This window comes from Hemitrygon akajei, chromosome 4 (assembly GCF_048418815.1).
Source record: "Hemitrygon akajei chromosome 4, sHemAka1.3, whole genome shotgun sequence".
Classification (NCBI taxonomy): Eukaryota; Metazoa; Chordata; class Chondrichthyes; order Myliobatiformes; family Dasyatidae; genus Hemitrygon; species Hemitrygon akajei.
Genome location: NC_133127.1, coordinates 74,721,414 through 74,737,215, shown reverse-complemented (window position 1 = coordinate 74,737,215; position 15,802 = coordinate 74,721,414). Strand labels below are relative to the sequence as shown.

General features: G+C 39.6%; 1 protein-coding gene across 3 annotated transcripts in view; it reads right to left on the bottom strand.

Annotated features, from left to right (window-relative positions):
• Positions 1–15,802, bottom strand: part of bbs7 (Bardet-Biedl syndrome 7) — a 57,907-nt gene that overhangs the window by 27,887 nt on the left and 14,218 nt on the right. For all 3 annotated transcript variants that reach the window (XM_073042856.1, XM_073042854.1, XM_073042855.1), the window contains exons 2-8: positions 15,206–15,271; positions 13,255–13,317; positions 12,116–12,291; positions 9,629–9,815; positions 6,261–6,333; positions 5,334–5,450; positions 4,294–4,424 (exon numbers count right to left, since the gene is read on the bottom strand). In XM_073042856.1, the coding sequence (XP_072898957.1) occupies positions 4,294–4,424; positions 5,334–5,450; positions 6,261–6,333; positions 9,629–9,815; positions 12,116–12,291; positions 13,255–13,317; positions 15,206–15,271 (813 nt within the window). The remainder of the gene's footprint in view (positions 1–4,293; positions 4,425–5,333; positions 5,451–6,260; positions 6,334–9,628; positions 9,816–12,115; positions 12,292–13,254; positions 13,318–15,205; positions 15,272–15,802) is intronic.

Here is a 15,802-nt window from a genome sequence, read left to right as displayed (position 1 = left end):
ATTGTTCCTAGAATATGGGGGCAGCATGTAGTATATGATTATAGCTTAAAATAACATACCCATAACCCTGCTCATTTCTTTTCCTTCCAGGTATGTAGGAAATCTATCATTTTAAATGTTATATACCACAATAACCAATAGTGGAACAGAGGACTCAGAGGCAATGTGGGAAACAGGACTCCTCTGGACAGGCAACAAAGGAAACAGAAACCAGATGGGTACAGAAGTGCCCAGGGCTCCATTAGCAGAATGTTCAGAGTTAGCCATGCCATTCAGTGTTTCCTCATCCTTCAGTTTCTTTTAAAAATATATTTTCATGTCTTTTTAATTTCTAAGTATTCCCCTAAATTTAACCAGTCTTTACGGGAGTTGGCTAAGATGAGTTGCACTCCTAATTTAAATTTTACACTGTGACAGTTCCTAATTTTTCATGACATTGGCTCACCACATGACAAGAGATTGTGAACTCAATTGTTCAACTGGGAATAGCCCATATATCATGATCCATCTGATATTCAGTTTAACTCTTTATCCGAAGCTTACATTTTCATACCAAAATGCAGCAAGTGCAAGGAAGTTTGTGAACCTTTAGAATTTTCTCTATTTCTGGCTAAATATGACACAAAATGTGATCAGATCTTCACACAAGTCCTAAAACTTGATAAAGAGAACCGAATTAAATAAGTAACACAAAAAATTATACTTAACCATATAACAACTACAGCACGGAAACAGGCCATCTCAGCCATTCTAGTCCCTGCCAAATGCTTACTCTCACCTAGTCCCACCGACCTGCACTCAGCCCATAAATAATCCAATATTACAGATATTTGTTGGAAAAAGTGTGTGAACCTCTGGGATTATCAGTTCATTTAGAGAAATTAGAGTCAGAGGTTTCAATCATTGGGATAACCATCAGGTGTGAGTGTGGGAGGCCCTGTGCTACTTAAAGAACATAAACTTGGTTCTTCACTATCAAAGTCTGATCTTCACCACATAGGTTTTTGGAAATGTGTCATGCTCGAACAAAGGGGATTTCCGAGGACCTCAAAAAAAAAGTTGTTGATGCTCACCAGAATGGAAAAGGATACAAAACCATTTCTAAAGAGTTTGGGCTCCACTAATCCACAGTCAGGCAGATGGTATACAAATGGAAGAAATTCAACACTGTTGTTACTCTCCCTAAGAGCGCTCGACCAACAAAAATCACTCCAAGGGCAAGGCATGCAATATTCCAGGGGGTCACAAGGAACCACAGGATAACATCTGAGGAGCTACAGGCCTCTCTTGCATTGGCTAATGTCAGTGTTCACCATTAGGCAAATACTGAACAACAATGGTGTGCACGGCAGGATTGCAAGGAGAAAGCCATTACGCTCCAAGAAGAACATTGCTGCCCATCTAAAGTTTGCTAAAGACCAATCACAAACAAGAGAAAATCTGCAGATGCTAGAAATCCAAGCAACACACAACAAAATGCTAGAGGAACTCAGTAGTCTAGGCAGCATACATGGAAAAGAGTATAGTCAACATTTCAGGCCGAGACTCTTCATAAGGACTGGAGAACAAAAGCTGAGGAGTCAGAGTTAGAAGGTGGGGAAGGGGTGCAAGAAACATAAGGTGATAGGTGAAACCAGAAGGAGGAGGGGAGGGGTGTAAAGAGCTGGGAAGTGGATTGGTGAAAGAGATACAGGGCTGGAGAAGGTGAAATCTGATAGTAGAGGACAGATGCCCATGGAAGAAAGAAAAGGGGAGAGGAACACCAGAGGGAGATGATAGGCAGGCAAGGAGGTAAGATGAGGGAGAGAAAAGGGAGTGGGGAATGGTGAAGGGGGGGGATGCAGTGGCATTACCAGAGGTTAAAGAAATTGATGTCCATGCTATCAGGTTGGAGAATACCCAGACAAATTACAGGGTGTTGCTCCTCCAACCAGAGTATGCCCTCATTGCGACAGTAGAGACCATGCAATGACATGCCAGAATGGGAATCGGATGTGAAAATAAAATGGGTGGCCACCAGAAGATCCCGTTTTTTCTGGTGGATGGAGTGTAGGTGCTCGGTGAAGCAGTCTCCCAATCTACATATACAGGAACCCACACCAGGAGCACCAGATATAGTACATGACCCCAGCAGACTCACAGGTGAAGTGGCCCTGAATGGTAGTGAGGGAGGAGGCGTAGGGACAAGTATAGCATTTATTCCACTTGCAAGGATAAATGCCAGGAAGGAGATCGGTGGGGTGGGATAAATGGGCAAGGGAGTCGTGTAGGGAGCAATCCCTGCAGAAAGCAGAAAGTGGAGGGGGGAGGGGGGAAGGGAAAGATGTGCTTGGTGATGGGATCCTGTTGGAGATGGCGGAAGTTGTTGAGAATAATGTGCTAGATACGGAGGCTGGTGGGGTGGTAGGTGAGGACAACAGGAGCCCTATCCCTGGTAGGGTGGCGGGAAGATGGGGTGAGGGCAGATGTGCGTGAAATGGAAGTGATGTGGTTGACGGCAGCATTGATGGTGGAGGAAGACCATGTGGATAAGCCAGAGGCTATTGGAAGAGTGCTCTGTGGACTGATGAGCCCAAAATAGAACTTCTTGGCTTAAATGAGAAGTGTTATGTTTGGTGAAAAGCAAACACTGCATTCCAGCATAAGAACTTCATCCCAATTGTGAAACATGGTGGTGTCATAGTCTGGGCCTACTTTGCTGACTTGGGACCAGGATGCGTGCCATCATGGATTGAACTATAAATTCTCAGTTGTACCAGCAAATTCTACAGGAATATGTCAGGGTAATCCATCACGAACTGAAGCTCAGGTGAAAGTGGGTTATGTAGCCAGACAACAAACACTTAAGTCAGTCTACCAAAGAATGGTAAAAGCAGAAAAAATTTCATGTTTTGGAATGCCGAGTCAAAGTCCTGACCTTAATCCTATTGAAATGTTATGGAAGGACCTGAAGCAAGCACCTTATGCAAGGAAGCCCACCAATGTCCCAGAATTGAAGCAGTTTTGTAAGGAGAAATGGCCTAAAATTCCTCCAAGCCGACCTACAACACTGATCAACAGTTACCCGAAATGTTTGGTTGAATTTATTGCTGTACAAGGGGTTCACACCAGTCACTGAAAGCAAAGTTTCACATGCTTTTTCCAACAAATACATGTAATGTTGGATTATTTTTCTCATAAATAAATGATAAAGTAAAATGTTTTTGTGCTATTTATTTAATTGGGTTCTCTTTATTTAGTTTTAGGACTTCCGTGAAGATCTGATCACATTTTAGGTCATGTTTATACAGAAAAAGAGAAAATTCTAAATGGTTCACAAACTTTCTAGCACCACTATATATATGTTCGAGCACGCAGCATGTGGATTAGAGTCCATAGAAGAATCAAATTATTTGGATTAAGCATTTATCTGCATCATTTTCCTTTTTTCCCCAATTTTGAGACTGTTTCTCACATGTGCCCTCATTTATTTATAGTTCTGGTATGCTGGTAATTCTCTTTTTGTTAAGAATTGAAAAGATAATTAAAACATTCCCACTGAAATCATTTTCTGAAATTACTATTTGAGTAAGGAAATTAATTTTATTTTCTTTTACATCATTTCTTCTGGGCTAGAATAGGATATTGTGCCAAAAGTAAAACACCAATAATTTGCTGTCCAATTGTTTGAAAACCCTAATGGTTTGGCATCTGGTTCACTGGGTTCCATTTCCTGAACTCCCTTTAAACACGCTGGGGCTGTTTCCCATGCTCCCTCTAAACTTACTGGGTTTAATGGAAAACTTATATTACCATTGTGTAACATTTTTAACAACATGCTTGGGTAATAATGGGAGTAATATTCACGGGCGCCATCACATCCCAAAGGGCCAGAGTTTTATTGTAAGTTGATACTTAAATAATAAAAATAACATTAAGGATAACATCTGTGGCAAAAGGGGAAAAAGATAGCTAAGAACAATGAAATAAATATCAATACAGGAAAAAATATGATTCAATTAAAGAAACATGCAAACCATTTTCAATTGTGTATTAGGAGTGCAGATATTGTACCCGGTTACTAATGATACCAAAAGAATGAAAAGTGCATTTAAGTCAAAAAATAAAAACATCTACAGCATGAATGAGAAAGGGAAAGGCAAAAGCACTAAAATATTAACCAACACCACCAGTGAAAGATGATCATAATTTAAAACACAGATGTGTAAGTGTAATTTCAATTCATTGAATATTGAAGCACATTAACCTAAAATCATAGTGCCAGCTTGATTCTCTCAAGCTTTGAAGACTTACATGTTCATAACGAAGGACAGGCTCATTATTGTTATCAAACCCATAGACTTCCACCATTCCATCATCACGGCCAATAAGCAGCTCTCTGACACCATCTCCCAGAATATCATAGTAGTCAACACACAGAGCACCTGCAGTGCATACAAAAAATAATTAAAATTTTCTCGCTGCAGTTTCATTTTTCAAAGAAATTACCAATTAGTTCTGTAACTTTTCTCTCCAATTCTGTTTCAATTATAATAACAACTGGATTTGAAAACATATTGCAATTTCTTCAAGAACCAGTTCAAGATTCTGAATTCCCTTTCTTACAAAGCAAGAAAATTGTATTTTCACCACAAGAACAAAAGTAGCTTAGATAGGCCCACCATTTCCTAATCTACACAGTGGCTAATTGGGATCTGACAATAAATATCTTTGCCAGGTAGAATTAGATAATAAATATGTCTTTGTCAGCTTTGTGCAACATGGCAAGAAAACTGCTCTCCATACCATCCTGGATTAGATCAGATAAAAGCTCAAAGCCCTAAACATATTCAATTCTCAGGAATTTGAAAATGAAACCACAGACGAAAATAAACTACATTTTCCTAAAGCTGATTTTGTGCAGGATTGCATTTCACCATGACTATTTGTCAGGTAAGGAAAAGGGATATTGATCTTGCGTACCAGATGTATTCTACCTAATTATATTTTGAGGTTAAATCCGACTCTGAAGGTAGTCACATGAAATCATATTGTCAATGACAATCCAAAAATAAATCAAATTGAAAAAATGTTAAAAAGAATTAATTTGTAGGGACTACTCAAATGATTTCAATCGCTTGTGTTTCAAATTAATTATTTGTTATTAAGACTCTTACTTGTTTTAACTCTGCTTTAATTCTGTTATTTATATTAGCACTAGACCTTATGGGATTTAGTTGGCTCACCAGGCTTCAAGAACAGGAGGTTGAACTATGTGATGTCCTTTAGCAAAAATTAAACACTTCTTCTCTCTAACCAAGCCCATTTAAAAGGACATACAAAACACCCCTTACCTCCTCTTTTCTTCTCATTGGAGATTTCCCACCGATGTATTGGAGAACTCTTAGTAACCTGTACCAGTCCTATTTTACCATCAGAAGTTCCATATATTAGCTCTTCTCCAGAGTCACCTAAGAATATTGAAAAGTATATTCTCTTGTTTAATACAAAACCATAGCATTTACAAATAAAAATGAGTTAGTCAAAGGAAATGCACCTTCAGTTTTACAAAACATGTGTTTGAGATATAAAAAAAGCACAATATGAATACTCTGGGAAAGAACCTGACCAGCAATCATGTAGCAGCATTGTCATTACTTTTCCACTTCAATTGACACACAAAAAGTTCATTGCTGAGATGGTCAGAATAATTAGAAATCAAATGGTGATTACAGCAGCAAGGATGTATTATTTCACAAATAGCATCAATTTGGGAATTTTGCACTTGAGTATTAAAGTAAGGTACAGTATAAATGCAAGAGATTCTGCAGATGCTGGAAATCCAGAGTTACACACACAAAATGCCGGCAGACCTCAGCACATTAATCAGCTTCTATGGAGAGGAATAAAGAGTCGATGCTTCATGCTAAGATCCTTCGTCAGAACATCCAATGAAGGGTCGCAACTCAAAACTTTTAACTCTTTATTCTTCTCCTTAGATTCTGCCTGACCTGGTGAATTCCTCCAGCAAATTATGTGTGTGTTAGAGTATAAATGCAATATCGTTCTCATGACATTAGGTTAGTTGAGTGATATGCTTGTGCAAGGACCTAGTTTTCCCAGTCCTGTTCAGCGAATTTAGTAAATGGTGTTGCAATGTCATGCACTGCAATTGGAGTATGGTTGCAGGTAGTGAAAAACAATTCATAGGCACAATTATACAATCATTGCAGAATAAACTATTATTATAATTTTACTCATGATTCCAGTATTATACTTACCGCCATTTCCACTGTGTAACGCCAGTACTTTAGGTATTCCAGGAACTTCTACCTTGTATAATAAATCAGACCCCTGGTAAAAATATAATGGGTACAAGATTATCAAATATGCTGACTATGAAGTACGTGAAGAATAAAGCAATTAAAACTGATTTAAAATGTACTAAATTTACTAATTTTTACAAAACGTTCGTTCCCAGAGGTCACATAAAATGTGAACATGGACCATACCATAACTGGTTAACCCTCATGTCAATTTTCTGCACTATTCCACTTTAACCTTCAAGAATTATTCAACATATGCAAATATACTTCCACATAGAGTAGTATCCATCAAGAATCAAGAGCATAGTTAGATCTTAAATGCTCGTGTTTCTACTTTTATACACTTTTTGATCATGGGATATGATGCAAGTATAGAAACAGGGACTATTCTCTTGCTCTATATTTTATTCTCTTACCAGTTTTATCTAGCTATGCGGCACACCATTTTTACATGAGATTACAACCTACAGAAATTCATCCGTGCTGCTTTTCTTGGCACTAGAACTCATCAGCAATCTACATGCAATCCTCCAGTAATGACAGGATTCTGTTCTGAAAACTGTTTGTAAGTTAAAATAAATAAAAACTGTATGGGAGGGTATCACAGAAACAGCTGTGACAGGAGAGCAATCAGGAACAGGAATACTCCGAGTGTGAGCGAGTCTGCTTAGCACACCCTGCTCTGCTTGAACCTGTACACGAGTACGTGATTGTTGTGGCTTAGTTCAGAGTGTGGGAGGTAGGTGTGAGAGAAGCCACAGCAGAAGATGCCTGCAGCCTCACAACAATTAGCATACCTATTCCAATAGTCTATCAAATGCTTATTCATATCTAGGTTCAGTTCACTTTCAGTTTATTGTCATTTAGAAACCACAAATGCAATGCAGTTAAAAAAATGAGACAACGTTCTCCAGAATGATATCACAAAAGCACACGACAAAACAGACTACACCAGAAAATCCACATAACTTTTGGTAATCCCCAAATCCAGAGTCCGGAGAGGCTGCCGCGTATTAATATCGCGCTACCATCTTAGTGCGTTCCCCGGAAAGGGGCTCCAAATCCACCAGACGAAACATGATTACCCAGACACACCAAGTCAAGAGACAAACTCTACCACCCAACAAACCAAAAACTAAAGCTACAAGACCTACACTAAACCACAGTTTCATATAGTTATAGTTAACATATAGTTACAACAGTGCAGACAATACCATAATTGATTAAAAAAAAACAGACCATGGGCACAGTAAAAATAGTCCAAAGATGTTAAAAGACTATAAGTTCTAAAGAAACCACCACACAGTTTCCACAAGTCCTCAGGGTCCTGATACACTCGTCATCCCACGCAGGCGGCAGAAGGGAATACCCCCGCTATGGACTTCCACGGCGCCGGACTCAGCCTCGCAGACGCAGCACACAATGAAAGCTCCATCGGACCCAGCCTCACAGACACAGCACACAGTGAAAGCGCCCCGACTGCAGCAGACTCCAAGTTCGTCGAACCTCCAAGCCTCCGACCATTCCCTCCAGCACAGCCTCTCTGAGCACTATGACGCCCCTGCCAACGGCCACTAGCAATGCGACCCCGAGGACTCGGGGCCTGTTCTTCTCAGCAGAGACCCGGACCTCACAATAGCAGCAGCAACGAAGAAGGCCTTCCTGGAGATTTCCAGATGTTCCTCTGTGCTCCCATGTCCATTTTTCATCAGATTAGGATTGTGCACAGCACCCCGCTTAACAAATAACAGATATCAACTCCGGAGTAGCTGCTGCAAACTGCGTCGCGCCGCCATCTTGGTTGGTCAGTCAGGCATTCATAACTTGGGAAGAACCAATACCTAACAGAGTTTCAAAAAAGTCTAAAACAAGATCAAGATATTCACTAGTGTTATTTTAGAAATGAACACTAATAGGTTCAGCTTCAGGAACAGCAGGCATTAGCAGATTGAATTTCCAGCACCTTCCCTCATAGTGCTGAACTTAGGAGACTACCCTAAAGAGTTACATTACCACTCTTCTGCTATACTGGACTGTATAATAATGGGAGTGGGGGCCAGTGCAAGTGGAAGAAAGGTGGCAGGGTTCTTCTAGGGACAATGCTACCTGCCCATTTTTCTTACAGCAAAGGGCAGTTGTTGCAGAGGATGCCTGGGAATTACCTTCAGATTCATGACCACCATGTAGAAATGATTACACTATTGGGAGCCTCTCACAGTTTAGCCAAATACCCACTCCAAGTTAGTGCATAAAAAGCTCCATTTATCAAAAATTAAAGATTCCCATTTTGCCAGTGCAGTTATTCTCGACCTTTGTGGCATTTCTCAGCACAGTCAAACTACAAAGACTTTGAGGCAATTTGTTTATTTAGGGTTACCTCAGCTTTGAAAGCTCTGTGGATACTTGTGTATATTTGTCACTTGAAGATTCTAAAAGTGCATCCATTCTCTTCCACCATCGTAACTTCCTGCTGCCAGTGTCAGCTCCTTTGGGTCAGTAGTATATATAATACAATAGAAGGACAGGTGACAATGTCTATGGAACTATTTCTATTTTCACATAATTTATCCTGCCATTTAATTTTTAAGCGAGTTATGTTGACTGGGATTCCAGTTTGGACCAGACATCATGAGCTTTATTTGACAAGAGAGAGGATTATGCTTTAATTGCACAAGAGTAAAGTCAGACCTCCAAATAATGTTCAGTATCACCCTTCGCTATTATTAAAAGTGGTTGAAATTTTTGCTAGAAATGAATGTTGATTAATGCACTCATATTGACATCACCTGCTTGGGAAAATTAGTGCTAAGGCAGCAGCACCTTGCACTCAAAATTTCATACCTTATTAGCACAGTATTAACTTACTCAAAAACATTTGTGAAACAAGTTAATGTTATTTTAACATTCCTGCTAATGCTGACTTTGTGGTATTGCACAACAAATTTCTAGGTATAATGCTACTGTCTACATAATCTCCTACTTGCTATTATGGGATACTTTTTTTTCCTTAATATCTTTCCATTATTTTCTTTATCTATGATTGAATTTTTCTTCAGTTCAACATCCAGAAAAAGCAAAGGCTTGAGAGAATACTTCTACTGTTTCCTGGATCAATACATTAGTGCCAGAAAATTGCTTATCATTTACAATCTTAGGGGAAGAATACTAAACTTAATTCATTACCATTTTAACTATATTTATCCTTAAATGCATTTTTAAAAACATGGCAGTAAGTTAATGCAAACATTGAAAACGGCCACATTCTTCAATTCTGTCTCAGAAGAATTGCTCCAAAATGTAATATCAGCACTCTGCCATATTACCTTTAACACTCTAAGCACCCGGTCTTGGCAGGCCAGTATTGGTGTAATACTGTCCACTTTTTCCACTGGCAAACAGATTATATCATTGATCTTGTCACTGGATAGGTAGTAGTCCTGATCCTTACAGTCACAATAGTGGTTATATATATAACTTGCACACAGGAAAAGATTCGCACCAGACACATACCTACGAGGAGACAAAGTACAATGAAAATTACAACAGCAGTCTCAAAACACAAGTTCACATGCATAAGTATTTCTTCTAAGTGAGTGAAAATAAACAAAAGACTATTGATTTGTATATCATAAACACAAGAGATTCTGCAGATGCTGGAAATAACCGGCGCACTAATTGTGAGTTGAGAGCTACGACAGAGCATGGTTTCCTGAAAATTTTGCCTGACTAACCTACTGCAATTTTTTGAGGAAATTACAAACAGGGTAGACAAAGGAGATTCAGTAGATGTGGTGTACTTGGATTTTCAGAAGCCCTTTGACAAGGTGCCACACGTGATGCTGCTTAGCAAGATAAGAGCCCATGGAATTATAGGGAAGTTACTAGCATGGGTGGAGCATTGGCTGGTCAGCAGCAAACAGAGAGTGGGAATAAAGAGATCCTATTCTGGCTGCCTGCCTGTTACCAGTCGAGTTCCACACGGGTCGGTGTTGGGACTGCTGCTTTTTATGATATATGTCAATGATTTGGACTGTAGGATTAATGTAGCTAAATTTGCTGATGATACAAAGATAGATGGAAGAGCGGGTAGTGTTGAGGAAACTGAAAGCCTGCAGGGAGACTTAGATAGTTGAGGAGAATAGGCAAAGAAGTGGCAAATGAAATACAATGTTGGTAAGTGTATGGTCATGCACTTTGGTGGAAGAAGTAAATGGGCAGACTATTATTTAGATGGAGAGAGAATTCAAAATGTAGAGATGCAAAAGGGAACTTGGGGGTCATTCAGCAAGATACCCTAAAGGTTAACCTCCAGGTTGAGTTGGTTGAGAAAAAGGCAAATGCAATGTTGGCATTCATTTCTAGAGGTACAGAATATAAGAGCAGGGATGTGATGTTGGGGCACTATAAGGCACTCCTGAGACCACACTTGGAGTACTGTGTGCAGTTTTGGGCTCCTTACTTTAGAACAGATATACTGACATAGGAGAGGGTTCAGAGAAGATTCACGAGAATGATTCCAGGAATGAAAGGGTTACCGTATGAATATCTGGCAGCTCTTGAGCTGTATTCCCTGGAGTTCAGGAGAATGAGAGGGGATCTCATAGAAACATTCTGAATGTTATAAGGCCTGAACAGATTAGATATGGCAAAGATATTTCCCATGGTAGAGGAGCCTAGGACAAGAGGGCATAATTGAAGGACGTCCATTTAGAACAGCGATGTGGAGAAATTACTTTAGTCAGAGGATGGTAAATCTGTAGAATTTGTTACTACGAGCAGCTGTGGAGGCAAAGTCAGTGGGTGTATTTAAGGCAGAGTTAGATAGGTTCTTGATTAGCCAGGGCATCAAAGGGTATGGGGAGAAGGCAGGGGAGTGGGGATGACTGGAAGAATTGGATCAGCCTATGATTGAATGGAGGGGCAGACTTGATGAGCTGAATGGGCTACTTCTTTTCCTATATCTTATGGTCTTATATACAGAGCAACAGACACAAAATACTGGAGGAACTCAGCAAGTCAGGCAGCAATTATGGAAATGACAAAACAGTCAACCTATTGGGCCAAATCTTTCATTAGGACTGGAAAAGGAGGAGGAAAATGCCAGTATAAGAATTGGGGAAAGGAGAAGAATGGCAAGCTAGAAGGTGATAAGTGAAGCCAGATGGGTGGTGGGGGGGGGGGGGGGGGGTGGATGAATTAAGAAGCTGGGAGGTGATAGGTGGAAAAAGGCAAAGGGTTGGAGAAGAAGGAATATGACAGGAGAGGAGAGGGGATCATGGGACAAAAAGGAAGAGTGGCACCAGGAGGTGATAGGTGAGGAGAAGAGATAAAAGAGTCCAGAGTGGGGAACTGAAGAAGAGGGAAGGAAGAGGGTAAAAAATACAGGCAGCTGGAGAAACAGATGTTTACGCCATCAGGTTGGAGGCTACCTCGATGAAATATGAAGTGTTGCACCTCCAACCTGAGAGTGGCCACATCTTCGCATGTTGGAAAGGGAATGGAGATAGGGATTAAAATGGTTGGCCAAAAGGAAATCCTACTTTTTGCAGATGGAGCTTTTTCTTTATATTGATTTGTATATTACCTGATTACATTTGAAAATGGGCAACAAATGCAAATTCCAAACTGAAGCACACTTGGGAGAGAAATGAATACATTTTCAGAAGCAATAAAAAGGAGTGAGCTTACAGAAAGTTTGTGAAGGAGAGTAATCGTAACTACCTTTGGCCACTAATTAATGGAATGTTGTATGGCACAGTATGTATTAAATCTGAACAAAATTAGATAGATATAACTAACAAACCACTTACAGGGCTCGAATACTTTCCATGAGGTTACTTTCAAATGACAAGAACTGCTTTCCCTTTTTAGTGAACCCGCGCACCTCTGAACCAGCACTTATGAAGATCTTCTCCTGTGGAGTACCAACAGCTCCTCCCAGTTCCAACCTGGAAACTTTCTGTCCTGGCAAGGTCTTGAACACTGGCTGTATACAATTCAAATATACATCCATGAATACAGAATCAAGTTTATTATCAATGTCTTATAATGATGTGAGTTCAGTTGTTTAGCAGCTGCAGTACAACTTAAATACATAAAATTACTATAAATTACAAAATAAATAGTGCAAAAAAAAGGAATAATGAAGTATGTTTATGGGTTCATCTACCATTCAGAAATCTGATGGTGAAGGGGAAGAAGCTGCTCCTGAACTGTTGCAGCTTTAAAAACACATCCTTTAAAGTATATCAGCACCACACATTTAAGAAGCCACTGGAATATTTTCAAGCACAAGAAATAAAATCTGCTCTAAAACAGTTGAAGAACTACAAGGTGTGCTAATACATATATAATTGTTCTTCAGGCCAAAGTCAAGAAACTCTTCCCCACTAATTCCAAATGAACCCATTGCGTTTGATTTGGCCTAGGTCTTATACTTACCCCAAATAAACTGTTGTGATCAGTGTGTCAAATCAAGATCCAGGCATTGCTACTGTTGTTGTCTCACGCAGCCAGATCTTAGGTGGTGGATTCTAAGATGAGGCCCTTAGATCATCTGAATAGCCTATTTTACTAGCTCATTGTTCCTACATGCTCTTTTAAACTATCTTTTTCATTCTCTAATATTTTGATCATTTTGCTTCCTTAATCCCTCATAAGAATGTACTTAGATTGAAGCTAAAACAGCTCAACTTTAAAAGCCTTTAATTGTTTGACTACAAACAATTTCAATTCAGTTTTACTCTTCAAGCTTTAATTTTAATTTATCTGGGCATGTTTTGATGTCATCCAATGAAACTGATGAAACTTTCTTCAACTATTTTTAACTTGGAATACTCTATATCTTTGCACACAGTCTAAATCTTGTGGATTCCACCTTTATTTCCTTCTCTTCTAATTACAGAATCCTGTGCAGGTATTTATTTAAATACCTAAAATTTATACTTACAACTGCCTCTCCCTTTTTAATTCCAAAACAAGTAACCACTCCATCTTGATCGCCAATAACAACCTAATAGAACAAATTAAAGACATTAAAATAACAAAGGTCTATAAAGTATATTTTAACTACCGTAGATTCCGGACTACAGAGCGCACCTGATTAAAAGCCGCTGGCTCTAATTTTAGAAATAAAATCAATTTTTTAATTGTAAAGGCCGCACCGGATTTTAGGCCGCACCGCTACTTTTAAATATACATACGTATCGGTAACACAAATTACGTTGCATATACTTTTTTACTGAACAGCACGAACAACATTCCAATATCTCCTAGCGACTGGTAAAAATATATATACTGCGAGCCTTTAACTTAAAAGCAGCGTTTTCGCTTGGGTCTGACGCGCTTGCGTAACGCGATCGGGTCTAATTGGGTCTGACGCGCTTGCGTAACGCGATCGGGTCTAATCGGGTCTGACGCGCTCGGGTCTGACGCGCTTGCGTAACGCGATCGGGTCTAATCGGGTCTGACGCGCTTGCGTAACGCGATCGGGTCTAATCGGGTCTGATGCGCTCGGGTCTTGCTTTTCTTCGAGTATTTTCCATGTTGATGAGGGTGAGTACAAATGACTGATTTACAATAATTTAATTGTGAAAGTGCGCTTGATTTATCGTACAATTTCATTGGACCTCTGTGAACTACTCATCAATTTTATTGGTCTACTGTTACGAGGCAAAATGTTTACGAGGCGGCATGTATTAGCCGCTTTGGATTAAAGGCCGCAGAGTTCAAAGCTGTTCAAAATGTGGGAAAAAAGTAGCGGCTTATAATCCGGAATCTACGGTAGTTTAGAGAGAAACGTAAGATTCCAGTATAAGTTTTTTAACATATGGCAAATATATCCTGGCTAGGTAATCTAACGGTTGCTTTATCATATAACCATATAACAATTACAGCACGGAAACAGGCCATCTCGGCCCTTCTAGTCTGTGCCGAACGCTTACTCTCACCTAGTCCCACCTGCTTGCACTCAGCCCATAACCCTCCATCCCTTTCCTGTCCATATACCTATCCATTTTTTTTTAAATGACAAAATCGAACCTGCCTCTACCAAGGGTAGAGTTCTAACTTTCTTGACCTCCTCCCCCAATAGTTACACTGGAAATGGAAAATCAAATGACTATCTTCATAAGAAATTACTTAGAGCTGCCATTATTGACTCCTATTCTCTATTATTTCCCACACCATTCTTGCCCTCTTCCCTTCTCCCTACCTCAGTCTTGTTCTCTCCTTTTCCCCACCCTTTGTTTCACCTTTCACAACACCTACATGCTCTCTCCCTCTCTTTAACCAGTCTCTCCCTCCAAATACCTCTCACCCTTTCCCTCTCTCTCCCCTCCATTCTCCTCTCCTTCTCACACATTGTCCTTCCCCTCCCAGCTTCAACAATATCTCTCATCTCTGCCTTTCTTCATCCTTCCTCTTCTCACCAATTCTCCTTCAATTACCCCTTCACCCTAACTCTTCCTCTTCCCTCTCCATATCTCCCTCCTAATTCATTCTCTTCTCTCTTTCACAGCTCTCCCTTTCCTCTCCATCCCTCATCGCTTATCACCCATTCTCTCTATCATCCCTAATTTTCTCCTCTCTTCCACACTCTCTAATCTGCACCATCTTCCTCTTTCCCCTATTGCTCCATCACTTTCTTGCTAATCTTTCTTTCTCTTCCACAATGGTCCGAGTCTTCCTCTCTGCCTCTTTTCTACTACTCACCTCTCAACTCTAACCCCACAAATCATTTTTAATTTTAACTTTTATAACTCGCACAATGTACTATAATTATTAAATTAACACGAAAATAACATTTTAAAACACCTGCAATGTTAACTTATGCTACTAATACAATTATTTTAATTAACCAAAAATATCAACTTAGATTAACTGATAGTTTTAAAATTGACCTTTTGGGTAGTTCGGCGTCCTGATGCAGGTAACAGCCTCATAGACTTTTGTGAAGTAACTCCGACCTTTGTTAAAGATAAAGGAATACAAATTATACATTTAGAACATAAAGATCATAATCAATTCTGAATGTACAACTTACTGCAGAATGCTCAAACGTGTGGAAATGTCCTTTACTTGTTGTAACAAAATTGAACCTGTATTATACCAGATTGCTTTGTTAATAGAGTTTGTGCAACATTATGTCAATGAACCCCGAGTCCTTGCCAAACTGCAGATTCCAATACTGGAAGAATAGCAAGTACACTGATTAAGCAGAAAAACAGAATGCGCCCTGTCCTTGAACTGACAAGCAGTAGATGTACATATGTATAAAGGAATGACTGTGCTGCCTTCGTTTGGAAGTGATCACCAGATCTTCTGCAGTGCTAGTCTTCCCTTGCTACAAATAAAATCAACGTACTACTGACTGATCCACTCTGAGTTAATTGCTGTTTGTTATAAGACACAGCAAAAATGTGCACAGCAAATGAAATGTGAAATTAAAACATGATTATCTTGCACAACACTGTCATAAGATTTTTATATGAAATTTA